At 42.5% G+C, this 14906-nt stretch overlaps 1 protein-coding gene across 2 annotated transcripts; it reads right to left on the bottom strand.

Annotated features, from left to right (window-relative positions):
- Positions 1-30: 30 nt before the first annotated feature.
- On the bottom strand, positions 31-14780 carry ctdsplb (CTD (carboxy-terminal domain, RNA polymerase II, polypeptide A) small phosphatase-like b). Of its 2 annotated transcripts, XM_027001219.3 has the most exons (8): positions 14045-14779; positions 7593-7756; positions 7020-7052; positions 5832-5933; positions 5015-5071; positions 4341-4433; positions 2779-2964; positions 31-2629 (listed from the first exon to the last, which is right to left on the bottom strand). In XM_027001219.3, the coding sequence occupies exons 1-8, from the start codon at positions 14118-14120 to the stop codon at positions 2504-2506; spliced, it is 837 nt and encodes a 278-aa protein (XP_026857020.1). In that variant the 5' UTR covers positions 14121-14779; the 3' UTR covers positions 31-2503. The 2 variants fall into 2 exon arrangements, with proteins under 2 accessions (XP_026857020.1, XP_026857021.1); XM_027001220.3 differs by lacking the exon at positions 7020-7052 and having other exon boundaries at positions 14045-14780.
- Between the last annotated feature and the right edge of the window lie 126 nt (positions 14781-14906).

The following is a 14906-nucleotide window of genomic DNA, read 5'->3' as shown; positions in this document are numbered from 1 at the left end:
TTATAAATGATGAATTAAAAGCAAAAGGCATTTGTTTTTCTTAAAAAGGTGCTTTAATATAACATCATAGTCTGGAAGAAAATTTGCAACAAACCATGAATCATATCAGGTTGAAACATACTGCAAACATGCCACAGCATAGCCCCTTGTGACTGGTTTCAAACTGCAGTGAGGAGTTGTTGACTACTTACCAAAAAAAAACAAAAAAACATGTGGCTTTCTAAATAACAATACAGGAAGAGAAACAAGGTCAAAATGAGAGGATCCAAAGTGGACGTAATGCTTTACGATTCTAAACACAATTTTGACACCACGAGTGGTCCAGTGTGGTGTCCAAGTATTACCGGAAACCTCCTGGAAGAACAAAAACAACATCCTTTACCAACACCAAGTGCTTCAATTAAGACAGGCTGTTGAAAGGCTCCCTCCACAGATTTCTCAGTCGTATCATGAATGATACGACTGAGAAATCTGTGGAGGGAGTTAATTACAGACAGTGAAAGACCAATAAAACAAGATAAATCTATATTCCTGTAGCTTCTCATATTCTACACCGAGAAGACCATGATTATCTAAAAATGACAAGGTATGAAACCAGAAACCACACAAGAAGCTGAGCAGGGCCAAACCAGGAATAAAAACAGCAGCAGGATAATATAGGCGGTTAACATTACAAACCAAATACTGACAGAATACTATAATGAAACAACACGATGCTCTCTTGCCTTGTTTGCAGAGAAAAAGAAGGATGGAGAGGTAGCGCAAAAATGGACAAATCATTAGATAGAGGTGAGCGCGTTCCTGTGTGTGTGTGTGTGTGTGTGTGTGTGTGTGTGTGTGTGTGTGTGTGTGTGAGAGCGCCGTGGCTTGTGGCAAACGAGTGGAGAGGTTATTGCGTTCTCGCCGCCGCTCCTCTCCTAGGCTCCGTGGTATGGGAGGCTCCACCCAGCAACGCTGCCAGACAGCAGCCAGAGCCACATCCAGCTCTCCTTGGCTGTGGGGGTGGCCTCTCCAGCGAGGCCTTATCTTTCCGAGGATACCATCCGAACCAAAGGGTTTGGTGCGGCGGAGGGTGTGGCAGGTGGACTTTATCTCGCTGGCCTCAAGAGGCCGGTTAGATGCGCGCGCCTGCCTACACCTCCTCCCCCTTCCTGCCCTGGACACGCAAACCCAACCCCTCTGATGACAGCCCTGGTATCTGTGAGGTACTGGAGCCTGCTGTGTGGTCAGCAGTAGCAGGCTGAAGTTCAAAATAATCCTAACACCACAAGCTAAGCAAGCCTCAGACGGCTCAATCAAACCACGCTCTTCATGAAAGTTACTACGCCAAACAAAGAAATTGCTAAAAGAAAAACAAGGAATACATTTGCAATGATGCATCCTGAGAGGTAATGAGTGCACTTATGACACTCCACCTTTAATTAGGATTAAAAGAGATGGGGTGAGCTGCATGATGTCCGAGCAGCGTGACCAAACACAGACTACTCAAGACGCCTCTAAACTGCAGTCTGAGGACTAAAACTCATCATCATTTCCAATTTGCAAACATTTCTTGAGATTGCTGAACTGGCCAGACAAATTTTTGACACGTCCTTTACCATATAAAACCAACTTTACTAATTTCCATACTCTGTAAAGTCAGTTACCCAGGTAAATGGATCCACCAGCTGATGGAAAGATTCAGCAAGTGAATGGCATAAAGTGGGATGTGAAGCACTGTCTTTTGGCACAGGGTAACCTTCACTGTCAGACTACTGCTCATCAAAGCAAAGATGCCTCCATAAAATAAAACGAGTGCAAATGCATTCCCTTGCTTTCACAAGACAAACATTTATGTCCATAAAGAATCAACGATAAACACCATGTCTGAATGATAGCACAAGCAAAAGAAAACAAGAAACACAGACGGACACATTTACCCATGACAGTTTACAAAAAAAAATCCCATCTGGCCTCAGTAACAGTGCCTTTACAAAATGCTTCTCACCTGCCTCTGTTTTTAAAGAGTAGAATTCTGAAAAAAAATTCTCTGGAAATATGCCATGTAAAAAACTTATTTTCCCCATAAAAACGACATTCAAAAAAGGCACTTGGTTGGGAAGTGAAGGAAAAAAAAACCCAGTCCTTTTAACATCTGCAGGCCACAGGGCCTGCCTGCATAGCAACAACCCAAAGATCTGCATTTCTCGCATTTCACAAGAGATAAAAAAAAAAAGGAGTTGTGTTTTTGGTTTATTGTTAAGCACTTAACAGGAGAGCCAAATTTGAGTCTCTTGAGCAGTCAAGGTCTGTGTGTAGTGGAATTTCATCACACTATAAGGGTCCCCGTGGTGGGTGCGGCAGACATGGCTCTGCTGAACCTGGTAGTGAGTGTTGAGGTGCCGGAGGGTGACGTCTCAGGGGTGGGATGGAGTAGGAAAGAGATGGAGGCAGACTGCCCACCAGCTGCCCTCCGCCAGACTCCTCTCCAGGGTGCCCCCTTGAGGCATGGCAGCTCAGCTTGCTACCTGCCTCTGAAGTTCTGCAGGACTCCGTACACGTCCTCTTCTTTGCTCAGTCCTTCAAAGAACGGGAGCAGGTCCAGCAGCTCAGTGTCGGCCATGTCATCAAACCAAGACTGCACTGGAACCTACAGAACCAAAACACAGTTTTGTATGTGTTCCATTAACAGAACTGAACAGAACTCAGTTCACGAACTTGAGGTTAACCTATGTCAATAAAAAACATTTTTTTTTTTGAAGCTTACATTCATTACCAGCAGTGTGGGGTGAAACTCACAGCATTCTCTGGGTGGAAGATGTAGGAAGCGGGAGAATTGTCCACGATGATGACGTTGTGCAGCTCCCTCCCGAGCCGGCTGAGGTCTTTCACATAGTTCCCCCTGTGGAACACACAGGACTCTCGGAAGAGTCGTGCCCGGAACACCCCCCACTGGTCCAGCAGGTCGGCCACTGGGTCAGCATACTGCAACAGAGAGGTGCACTAGATTAATGTTCATCTTGAGTGCTAAAACAGTACTAGGACTGTATGTACCTCTGGACTTAAAAGTATCTAAAAGTTGTTACACAGTGTGCCAGTTTCTCTTCACATGTAAGAACAAGATCCTAATGCTAGAAGAAACCAAAACTGCAAGTAAGACAGATACAGACAGACAGACAGACAAGATTAAAAAAAAAATACAAAAAGGGAAAACTCATACCAGTCATCTGCAAAAATCAAAGATGCAGATAGTTTCTAGAAATGAGCAATTTAAAATGAACAATGGGGACATGCAGGTCTCCCTCACTAAACAGGTGTGTTAACCTCATGGGACTTACCTGGATGATTAGAGTCAGCATCAATACACTCTCAAACAGTGCAGCTCTAGGGAGCCTAGCTAATAAGCATTCAGCCATTTAGGTTCTCAGCCTAACAGGCAGGCTAGGGCATCCAAAGAAATAAGGCAACTATGCACTCACATACTAATCTAAAACAGCCTCAACTCTCAACAGCTACTGCGCCATATACAGCTAACAAGATGACAAACAAACAAACAAACAAAAAATAACAAGCAGGGTCTGAGACGTCATACACAGTCACGGCAAAAGAGGATACTTCACAGCAGCTGGCAAAGCGTCCCAGGTAAACACAACTCAAGCTTGTAAATAACAAAGCAAGAACAAAAAATGAGCAGTGAAGCTGGCAGTGTGTGCGCGCGCGTGCGCGCGCGTGTTTGGGGGGGGGGGGGAGCGGGAGGGAGGCTCAGCGGGCTAACGCTACTGGTGCATGGAGTCGTGGTGGCAGTTGCGGAGACACTTACCCATGCAATAGCAGCTAAAACATATGCTGGCCACACAGAGACAGAAAGGGGAGGGGAGGGGGTGGGTCAGATATTAGGAGGAGAGCAGGAGAAGAGTTCACACCCCATTCACAAGCCGTAAGGCATGCTTCCGTCAAGCATCACAGTCAACAAGCCCTGCCACACGGTGGACAAAAGGCTCTTATGCCTCATTAACAGGTGGGATCAAAATAAATAAAAAATAAAATGTGTAAAGTTTTTTTTTTTAAATATAAAATCAATAAATCAGGGTTCGTTTTTCCAAAGATGTCACAGCACAAATATTTGTGTGAGATGGTAATAACAGAGTGGGGGATAGCACCAGGTCTTTGAGAAACTCAAAGGCATCGCTAGCCATGACAGCCTTGTGTTTTGTGCATGGACGTATGGCACCGGTGGGGATTTGTAAAACCGAGGAGCTGTATGCAGACGACACTCGCATTCAGGCCTCCCCTGTTCAGAAAACAGCACAGTTAAAAGGGCATTTGTCAGGTTTTGTGGGGTGTGGATGAGATAGCCACACCTTGGCTAGGCTCGCTGTGAAGAGCACGCACTCAAACAGTTCGCCCATCTTCTGCAGGAACTCATCCACGTGCGGCCTCTTCAGTACGTACACCTGGAACATGGGCATCCGCGTTAATGCATTTGCTTAGAAACCTTAACACAAGACTGTGACATGCTCCTTCAACAGGGAAACACATTCAAATCCTCGGATACAAGGATACAAGCTTTAATACATTACTTACCATGGAAACCTATTCAAGGACAACAAAAACAGTTTAAAGCATTCATATTTCGAATGATGTATGGATTAATGTATGCATGCATGCATGTATGTATGTATGTATGTATGTATGAATTATCTAGCTAGCAATTAACATTTAACCACAATACACTGAAGTGGGCCAGGCTGTGGGGAGACACACGGCTGCCACCCAGTCCAAGTAATCATGAATAGGCCTACCAGGACAGACACAGCCTATCCTGGATTACTTGAACAAGGTAAGAGCCATCTCTACCTTTTCAAAAGCTGAAAACTGATACAGGCCCCAACATGCCATCTCAGTACAGCCACCATACAGAAGACCTTCCCATACGTGTAATGTGTTAGAATCCAACATCTTATGCTGGAGGAAATGTCACGGTTATGTTGATATGTCAGGCTTTGCGACTGTGTGTGCATGACTGTAACAGTACCTGATGTACTGTGCCGTCTATCTCCACTGGGACAATGAAATCTGCATTGCTAATGGGCTGTGTAGAGGAAAAATAACAAATTGTATTTTAAAAATGAGAATACTTGCAACACTTGAAATTATAATATTGTGAATGTAAAAATATATTTTACCAACGTTTTCCACAACACAATGAATCACATACAGCACATACTGTAAACTTGTTTAAAAATTATGCTCAAAATAATCAAATTGAACAGCAGGGGGCATCTGTGTACTTAAAGAGCAAAACAATGGCAATATAAAGATTGTCATAAATTAATGCTACAATCATTTTATATTTCCATTAACGCTGAGAGTGATGTACTGCAGGATTAAGACAGTAGCCAAACAAATAGGATAATTCACACAAAAGTTCAAGATTGTTAAAGGACTTGTCTGTGACAATTTCGCTACTGGATAGTATTGATCTATAGCTAAAATGATCTAGCTAGGAATGCCCCATGTAATTTCCAAAAGCACTAAAAATGGATTATGCACAAGACTGAGGAGGATTACACCAAAGCCCAGATTGAATCTGAACAAATCAGGCTAAGGCCCCTGCATTCTCAGTTAGCTCTCCCTGATGACGTGCCCATCTGGCGCACAGGGCACCTGCATGCTGTGAGCGGGATGATGGGTGTATCGGTCATCACTGTGACCAGTTATGAACCCACCATGAGCTTCACTGGTCCTCTCAGCAGAGCTCCAGTACGACGTGTGCACTTGACACGCGCAGTTTGCACAGTGGCCAGGCTAATAGCACAGGATGCCCTAGGGTTAGTTATTAAATGGCCTACCTTAAACGAACTGTGTACTAGAGTCTCGTCCAAGTCTATGACCACGCACTTCTTGCCGTAGTCGTTGATGTTCACCTCAGGGAGGAGGTACTTCTCTGGAGGCTGGAAGGGCACAACAGAGAGAAGGGTGAGCAGGGTGAAAAAGGCAGGTGGCTACCAGAGAGGGGGAGGGTGGCTGATGCACGGCACGCAGTGAGTGGCAGTAGCTTCAGGTGTGCGGTGGATGTTAAAATATGAAAAGGAATGCAATCAGGTAGCAACGTTCCAGCTCCACCCAACATATTCCTCAAAAACGGAAGCAGGGAAAGATTATGCTATGAGGAAGAATTAGTTGTTTCTGCTTTGCCACTCGCCCACTTACAAAAACAAAACAGACAGAAGTGGGTCAAAGCGAGGTCTCAGACTTCCTGTCATCTATTTCAATGACTATGAATGACGACTATATTCCAACGGTGCACACAGGAGCAGTGGTGTTAGAGAACAATGCTAATTTTGTTGTGCTAACCTAATCAGAAACCTTGTCTTTTAGGTAGAGCAAACAAGTAAGGTACATTTGAGTGCACTAATGAATGTGGCCTGTGGTGCTGCATGACAGAAGGAGTTCAAATAATACATGCTCAGTCTCAGACCCCTGCCAACTACTGGTTAATATGCACAGAGCCTGGAGAGAAGTGCCACAAAAAACAGAAATTTCCCTTGCACACCGCAGCATATTAAGAAATGAAATGAAATAAGTGATGGTTTAGTCCTCTTGTTATTAGGGTACTGACTACAAGACCATGCTATTACTATCATGACAAATAAAATGCAACTGAGTAAAACATCAACATCATAAAGACAGAATCTGCACCAACAGGTCCATAAATCTAGCTACACACCAAAGAAACATCCCACTGTGTCATGTTAACAAGTACATGCGCTGTTTGATACTATTCTGCTTCTCATTACGCCAGCCTCTAGGATGTGACAGAATGAAGCAAAGGATAAGATCACGGCTACATTTTCAGAAGCCCTGACCCACGAAGCCGTGTGAGAAACATTTCAGTCACACGTGGCACGTGCGAGGCTACCAGAGAGAGGCTGGTGGAAGGGGTGTTAGCGGCAGAGCCAGCTCAGATGCAGAGCACCCCCCACCCCGCTCCGCATGCACGAACCCAAGCAGGAGGGACAGAGAGAGGCAATACATACAGCGGGCACGGGGGCGACTTCGACCTGCTCGCACTGGGCCACGATACACCAGGAAGGATGAAGACAGAAGACACACAAAACACAGGAGAGGGTGAAGTGCTGTGACCAACATGAGACACATGTACTGGCCAATGTGCTGGCCAAGAGAGACAATGATTGGGCCGAAAGAAAGACCCGAGGTGAAACTGTGGAGGACGATGTAACTGTGTACAGACCAAATGTAAGCAGGGCCAGGATACCTGGATAGTCAAGCTATCTTCAAGATGCCATGAAACCAAATTAAAAGGTATATTCCAAACTTCTCTAGCCCAGGAAACTAAAGCAATATGGTGTGCTTTGAGGGTGCTATGGTGATTTCCCACCTTTAAACACACCTGATTCAGCTAATGAAGCTCTGCTAATTACATAAACTAATCAATCAGGTGCATTAAAGCATGGAAATCCATCCAGTGGCACTGCTGTTCGGGGCTGAAGTTGCACTACATGGCCTACACTTGTGTATCAGCCAAAACCCGAAGACTGAGTGCAGTTGTGGGTGCCACCATCGCCACAGGCCATGCCGGGCACTCTCACCTTGGGTGGAGCTCCATTCTCCTCGATGGGAGGAGGCAAGGGGCCGGTGTTGTTGTTGGTGGTGGTGGGAGGCGGCTCAGTTTCATAGCTCTGCAGGCAGCAGAAGAAGGAGCTGAAGAGACTGCGGCGACTCTTCTTCCTCAGACTGCTGCTGGACAGCGAGACTGAGCAAAGGGGAGAAGGGAAAGAGCATGTTAGGGCATTTCAGAACAAAGTGGAGGGTGATTAGCTTTGGGCAAATCTGAGTATTTCTAAGAATCCAGAAGCGTGTACTCGGGGTGAGGCTTCCATGGCCACGTCGACTTAGCTATATGTTATTAGCAGTACTTCTATGCAAGCATGTAAAAAAATGTCAAACAGAAAAATTAATTAAACTATAACTGAGAAAAAAAATAATGCAGATGCCAAAGTTTTACTTGAAGACACATCTATATGAAGTGGAAAAAATGAATGATCTGAATCAGTAAATAAAGATGTATGCTTTGATAGGGACACATTTTGAATAAATGTGATTGCGAATGGAACCAAGTCTTATGACTCATCGACTGTCTCTAATATTATTATATCAAGATATGACAGACAGTGGTATAAGACACCAACCAAAGAAAACAGAACATTTCTAACTCTCAAATATGAAACCAAAATGACCATTTCTGGCACCAGGATAGTAGCCAGTGCATTCTACTGTCATCTACGAACTACAACAGAATAAATTTCACCCTTAGGTTCGCTAATGTGGTAAACTATACTGCCAAATATATCATAAATGCATAGCAATATATGTGTAGCAATATAACTACAGCCCTAAATGATGGTAGCACTTTTCCCCTTACAATGGTTAAACGGCTCCAGAGGATACTCTAATGTTATATAACATTAGATTCTTACACATTATATATAAGGACAAAACAAAATGCCTAGAAAATAAAACCATCTTAAAAATTGCTATTAAAAATAGTTAAGCTAAAGTAACACTGGATGTCATAAGAACCCGAATTCCCTTTAGGACAAGTCCAACCACTGGACCTTTCAGTCTTCTATCATTTCTAACATAAGTGTACATTTCTTTTTTCTTGGCAATATCATGAATTGCATTGGCTAAGACCACATTCATGCTCTGGCATACAGCAAGATGCCATCAAAGTCACTCACACCTCTCACCCTCACTAATAATAACCTTCTGCCATGCCAAAGCCACAGGCAAAACGCTCCAAACAACACCACTGAGGTCATCAGCAAGAGAATGCCCTTTAAAAATAGAGATCTGGGGGATGGGGGAGTAGGAAAAAAGAAACAAGACCCCCTCACTTCCTGACTCCACCCAGTCCTCTTTTGGCTCACTCAGATGCAGGCTTGCCATGCATTGGCTGCTGCCTCCAGCTCCATTTTAAGGGCACACAGATATTTTGTTTCTTTCTGGAGCTCCAGTGACAACTCCTGTGGCGGCACAGGGCAAAGGAAAGCATGCAAGAGTTGGAAGGAGGAAGGGAGAGAGGAGGGGAGGGTCAGCACAAAAGGAGGAAGGGTCAGGTGCACCACAGCCAATAGAGAGGCAGTATTCCTCTCCCACCCCTTTGGGTAGTGCCGAAGCTCTTTCAGAGTTCCTCAGACCAAAATATTATATTTGAGAGCAAAATCTCTCAAGTCTAATGCTAGGCCTAGGAGGCAATCAAAACAAACAGTCTACACTTTTTTTAAATAACATTTGTGGTAAGCTCGGATTCCAGATGTTTTTTCTCTGTGTGTGCGCAAATCTACTGTTAAAGGTGCATTTGTCAATTCCACACCCACCTTCATACTATTTCAAATCAAATGTGAAATACATAGACCGTAATAAAAATATTTCCTTAGTAATGGCATCAGCACATGTGTATTAGGTACCTGAGAAAGCACCTAATAAACCCCCTTCCGGACCAGAATCATGCCACTGACATTCTGTCAGTCACTTTATGATACGCTCCACAACTCCTCATAACTCCCCTGCCTGTTTGGCAGTGCCCAGTAAGCGCCATGCATTTTCAGGTACTTGTAGTGTGGGATTACATTTTTTGCACTAGCAAAAACCTTCATGACATGAAATGCTGAAATGTAATAAAACATGAGTTAACACTTAAAATGCTTCTCCAAAATAGAGATGATTACATGGGAAGGGGATGAAGCTGAATTAGCACTGGTCCTCCTAGACAGGTAGATAAGTCTGTGTAATGCGGTAGCTCAAAGGTAAAAGGTACTTGACTTGTATTTGAAAGGTTGCTGGTTCTAGCCCCAGACCCACCAAGTTGCCCTCACTCTTGGATCCCAGAGCAAGGCCCTTAACCCTCAAATGCTTGAGTTGTATTCAGTTGTAATTGAGTATAAGTTGCTTTGGCTAAAAGTGTCAGCTAAATGCTGTACATGTATTACATCGAACTGTGTACGTGACAGACTTTACACAACTGAGTTAGAAACTTTGTGTGAACAAAGTTCTGAGTAAGCTGCATGAATCTAATTTGGTCATAATAAGGTAGTGACTGATAAATTGATGGGATCTTATTACAAACAGTGAATTAGACAGTGAAAAAACTAGACTATTCATCATCAAGAAGCAAAATCTTTGTAGTGTGTACCACCACATAGGGTAAAATGCCAAAACAATCCCCCCCGAAGGAAGCCCAATTTGACCAAATGCTTGTGCCAAAAAGAATTTGTAGAGTACTTTAACACGATTACACCAAGTCTCTCTGAAAAAATTAAATGTAATGGAATGTTGTCATAGTTACTTTGGTAATTCCTGAAAACCATAATTGAACTCTGCTGGCCATTGTAGATCTTAAAAGGTGTGGCTTTGTGTTTGTGGGCTGAAATGGAAGGCGGAGCCAAAAAGCTAAAAAAAATATATATTTTTAAAATAAAATAAAAATAAAATAGTTCCAGTGTTGTGTTTACATACTCAACCGCTACAGGTAGTGTTTCTTGTATTCTAACTAATGTACCTTTAATGCACCACACCCACCCACACACACACCCACACCCACTTGACAGCAACTTCAAAAGTACAATGGTTAAAATTTAAGCTGACAAAAACAAAGGTAAATCCTTGGGGGAAAAAATTGTACTTGTAATATGTTTTAATGACTTGCTCATGAAACAAACATTCTCTCTGACACACACACACAGAGAGAGAGAGAGAGAGAGAGAGAGAGAGAGAGAGAGAGAGAGAGAGAGAGAGAGAGAGAGAGAGATTGTGTGTGTGTGTGTGTGTGTGTTTGTCAAAAGTATGTGAATATTTGCTTTCAGTGTCTGGTGTGTTAATCATCAGTTCATTTGAAGGTGATATAGGAATCAGGTATTATCAATGGGAGGACAATCAGGCGTGATTAAGTTAACTGTTTTATTCAAAGAACACGGTTCTGTCAAATTCTGTTCTTCACAACACATTTGTGAAAGTGTATCATGGCACAAACAAAGGAGATTTATGAGGACCCCCGGAAAAGAGTTGTTGAGGCTCATCAAACTGGAAATGGTTATAAAGCCATCTCTAAAAAGAGTCCACTAATCCACAGTCAGACAGACAGTTGCACAAATGGTTGAAATTCAAGACCACCTTTACCCTCCTCAGTAGTGGTTGACCAATGAAGCATTCTTTCCAAGAGCAAAAACAGTTCACAAGGTCACAAAGAACCCCATGGCAACTTCTAAGCAACTATAGGCCTCTAACACAATGGTTAATGTTCATGAGTTCATCATCAAGAAAGCACTGAACATGGTGTGTATGGCAAGGTTGCAAGGAGAAAGCCAATGTTCTTTAAAAAGAACAAGCCTGCCCATCTGCAGCTTGCTAAAGATCACATGGACAAACCAGAAGGCATCTGGAAAAATGACTTATGGATGGAGGAGACCAAAATAGATTTTGATTTTATTAAAACAAAAAAAAAGTATTATGTTTGGAGAAGGAAGCACACTGCATTCAAGCACAAGAACCTTATCACATCTGTGAAACATGGTGGTGGGCCTGTTTCGTAGTTTGGGCCTGTTTTGCTGCATCTGGGCAAGGACAGTTTGCCATCAACTCTGAATTCTGAAGTATACCATCTAAATCTAATTCACACACGATACTGAAGCAAGGGTTCACATACTTTTGCCACTCACAGATATGTAATGTGAAAATCGTTTGATGTCTGGGGTCATACTTATGCAGAAATATCAAAAATTATAAAGAGTTCACACATTTTCAAGCAACACTGTCAATAGAAATTAGCCACATGAAAATGCAATTATGAAGTCATCCAATATGCATCTAAAAGGCATTTTACAGCAAAACATCTCCCCTCTGTATCAGGAGATCCAGGAACCAATTCATTTTGGAAATATCAAAGTTGGCGTCTTCCTGTAACTTCAGGAAAAATAAACACGCACCATTCAAAATTTTGGCTTTCAAAGCGACTATAATTATTTCAATGATAAGCAACAACAAAAAAAGAAACAACAAGAAGTTGGGTGACTGGTGTATTGTGGATGTGCATTTGAACTAAACAGCAATAGAAGTTAAATCTGACTAACCATAGATCCATATGACTACACAGTGTAAATGCATATGGTTGAAATCATAGATACATGCTGCAGCCAAGTGCAAACGGGGTCTGAATATCTTATTAGTGATATATTCTGCTAAATTGAAATGACTAACTGTGTCAACATCATAACGACCAAAGATCCAGAATTTTCTAACATGGCAAAAAATCATCCACATGGTATGATCACAAGATGTGCTATAATCATGACTATTAAGGAAATAGCACCAGGCATCCAAAATGCTCATGCTTTTTGATCTAATGTTTTTAGAATTGTCAGCACATTTATTTTACAGAGCAATTAAATTTTACATTAGTCTATATATTACTTATTCATAAATAAGGCTGTTATTAAAATATACACAAACCTAAAATTTATATTTATTATTTTTGCCTATATTAAGCAACACAGAAGGGCTCCACTTTTTGTGGTACCACTTTTCCACACTAAAGGCTACATAATTACATGAGAGTAGACAACCACTGATAAATCAGAAGCTATGTGGAGATGCAGCTGTCTCAAACTGTCCTCCTCTCACTTGGTCACCCACTCCCTCCCTCCCTCCCATCAGTGTTCCCTTGCTGCACTCAACACCCCCTACTCCTCTATTAAAAAAAAGCTTTAAATGTTATGACCATGTTCAGTTACTGTATAGCCAAAGCATCTTTTAGGCATATCTAATTTCATTTCTCTAAGTGAAAAAACAGTTATCTATACTAGGCATACAAGCTGCTTTGCTTGACTACAGTTTTTGTGAACCTTATACATGTGAGACAAACCCATCTCAAAATGTAGGGCCAGTGTTCTTGAGTGTGCATTATTCTTTGCCTAAATGAGAAAGACATCTGCTGTAGAGCTTCTCCCCTTGCACATCCAGAGGTCAAAGGTAATCCCGAGAAAACAGTCGGCCAAGCTCTCAGTCCTTCAGCGTGGACAATCTGAGCCGGCAGAATGTACATGCAGCCACAAAATTAATACGTTGATGATGTTTTGCACAATTTATTGCGAGTTAAATGCCATTATTTTATTAGTATTGCGGATGCATAAGGTTTCTTAGTAGTACTGGTAAATAAAAACATCGCTGGTTTTTATTCCATTAGGTCATGGTGTTTGGTGTTCATTTTTATCAATACAAACATCGGAAAACTGAAAACTAAACATACGACACGGTCACCTGATTACACGGCTCGCCAGTCACAGCCCACTCCATTTACGGCGCAAAAATCTAACAGCTCGCTAGATGACTATCGTGCAAGATTTATATCAAGATATAAAATTTGTGCTCATAATCAAACTAAAGCGTTTTAGCACATATGAACCACAGAGGAACTAAATAGGTTTCAAACCTAGCTAAGATACTCTAGTTGGAATTTAAACGTTAAGCTCAATGGAATCGTTCCATTTTGCTATTAGTTACAAACTAGAGCTAAGCTTTTTTATTTACCTAGATATCCTACCTACAGATGTTTAATTAGCTATAGCTGGTTAAGTTACCTAACCCTACTCATAACAGAGGTTTTCATGCCAGCTAACAGCTAATTTATGCTAACTATCAAAACAGGAGTAGCAAAACATTAGCTGGCAATATAGCTAGCTAGCTCGTTAGTTTTACATGGTTTTTGTTAAGCGCCACCATCGCGTTACACGCAGTGTTAATAGCCGGGCATTATTTAAAGTAAACTACATTTCGACCTCCACTTTGTCATGTCCCTGATAACCCAACATCATTTCGCGACTTCAGCCGTCACTAGGGCGTCAATCAGGCTGGCAGAGTCGAGTTTACCTCGCGAGCCCGCCAGTTGACGTGGTTGCCTAGCTACCCGTCGACGATAACCCCACACAACCGAGTCCTCCGCTCGCTAACCTAACCTACAATTCAAGTTGCAACAAACCGCTCTTACCTTTTTCAGGATTTGATGATAGTACCTCCTCCTCCTTTGGATTCGTAACTTGCGTTATTATGGACGTGTTGTCCATGGAAACCCAGACGTTATTCCTTTTCCCCAGCAGCGAGCCTAGTCAGTGAGCTAGCGCAATTCTTCTCCACCTCAATTACAGACTAGTTAGCCAACGAGCTAACGGAACAGAGGCGAGTCCTGAGGAGATAGCTTGTTGCTAACTGAAGTCGCTTGAGCAGGGAAACCAATTTGTTTTGAAGCTTCAGCGAACAGGGAGCGCCGACGCTATCTCTTAAACCATCTAGTATTTTGAACACCCAACGGGACTTTGCAGACACTCATTTGACATATTTAAATATTACCTAGCTACAAACGTTATGAAGGGGAAAAAACTTCGAACGCCTTATAAAAGCCGTGTTGCTAGCTAGCCAGCTAACTAGTTAGGGGTTTTACTGCCTGGAACAGACTAGCTAGCTAGCTAACGTTAGCTAGCTATTTTACCATGAATCCAATGACTAACAAACATGGACGGAAGAAAATGACCTCGAAATCGTCGTGTAAATGCCCGATCCAAACGCAGGGAAACTGATATCCAGTCGGTTTATCGTCAAAAGCCCCACTCCAATGTCTTGTTTTCAGGAACGCTATTCTTTTTTTCCAATATGGTGGCGGTGAGTGTTTGAAATTCACCAGGCAGACCTGAGGCACACTAGTGTCTAACATCCCCCGCCCCTCGTATTAAAAATAAAAGCACGGCGATCCTTACAGTCTTCTGTTTCAAGGACTTTTATGACCCTTCCAGGCTAACTGTTAAGCCCGATTGAATAGCATATTAATTAAACAAATTATTAAAATCATCAAAAAG

The sequence above is a fragment of the Electrophorus electricus genome, chromosome 11, assembly GCF_041902795.1.
Source record: "Electrophorus electricus isolate QZ-2024a chromosome 11, ASM4190279v1, whole genome shotgun sequence".
In the NCBI taxonomy this organism is placed as follows: domain Eukaryota; kingdom Metazoa; phylum Chordata; class Actinopteri; order Gymnotiformes; family Gymnotidae; genus Electrophorus; species Electrophorus electricus.
This window is presented reverse-complemented; position numbering and strand designations above follow the sequence as displayed.

What these genes read in the sequence shown, in the direction of transcription:
- ctdsplb (XM_027001219.3), bottom strand. Translation starts at nt 14,120, where the DNA reads ATGGACAACACGTCCATAATAACGCAAGTTACGAATCCAAAGGAGGAG. An exon ending in AGAATGGAGCTCCACCCAAG is followed by an intron (nt 7,053 to 7,592) that starts GTGAGAGTGCCC and finishes ATCGTGGCCCAG; the next exon opens with TGCGAGCAGGTCGAAGTCGC. An exon ending in AAGTCGCCCCCGTGCCCGCT is followed by an intron (nt 5,934 to 7,019) that starts GTATGTATTGCC and finishes GTGCCCTTCCAG; the next exon opens with CCTCCAGAGAAGTACCTCCT.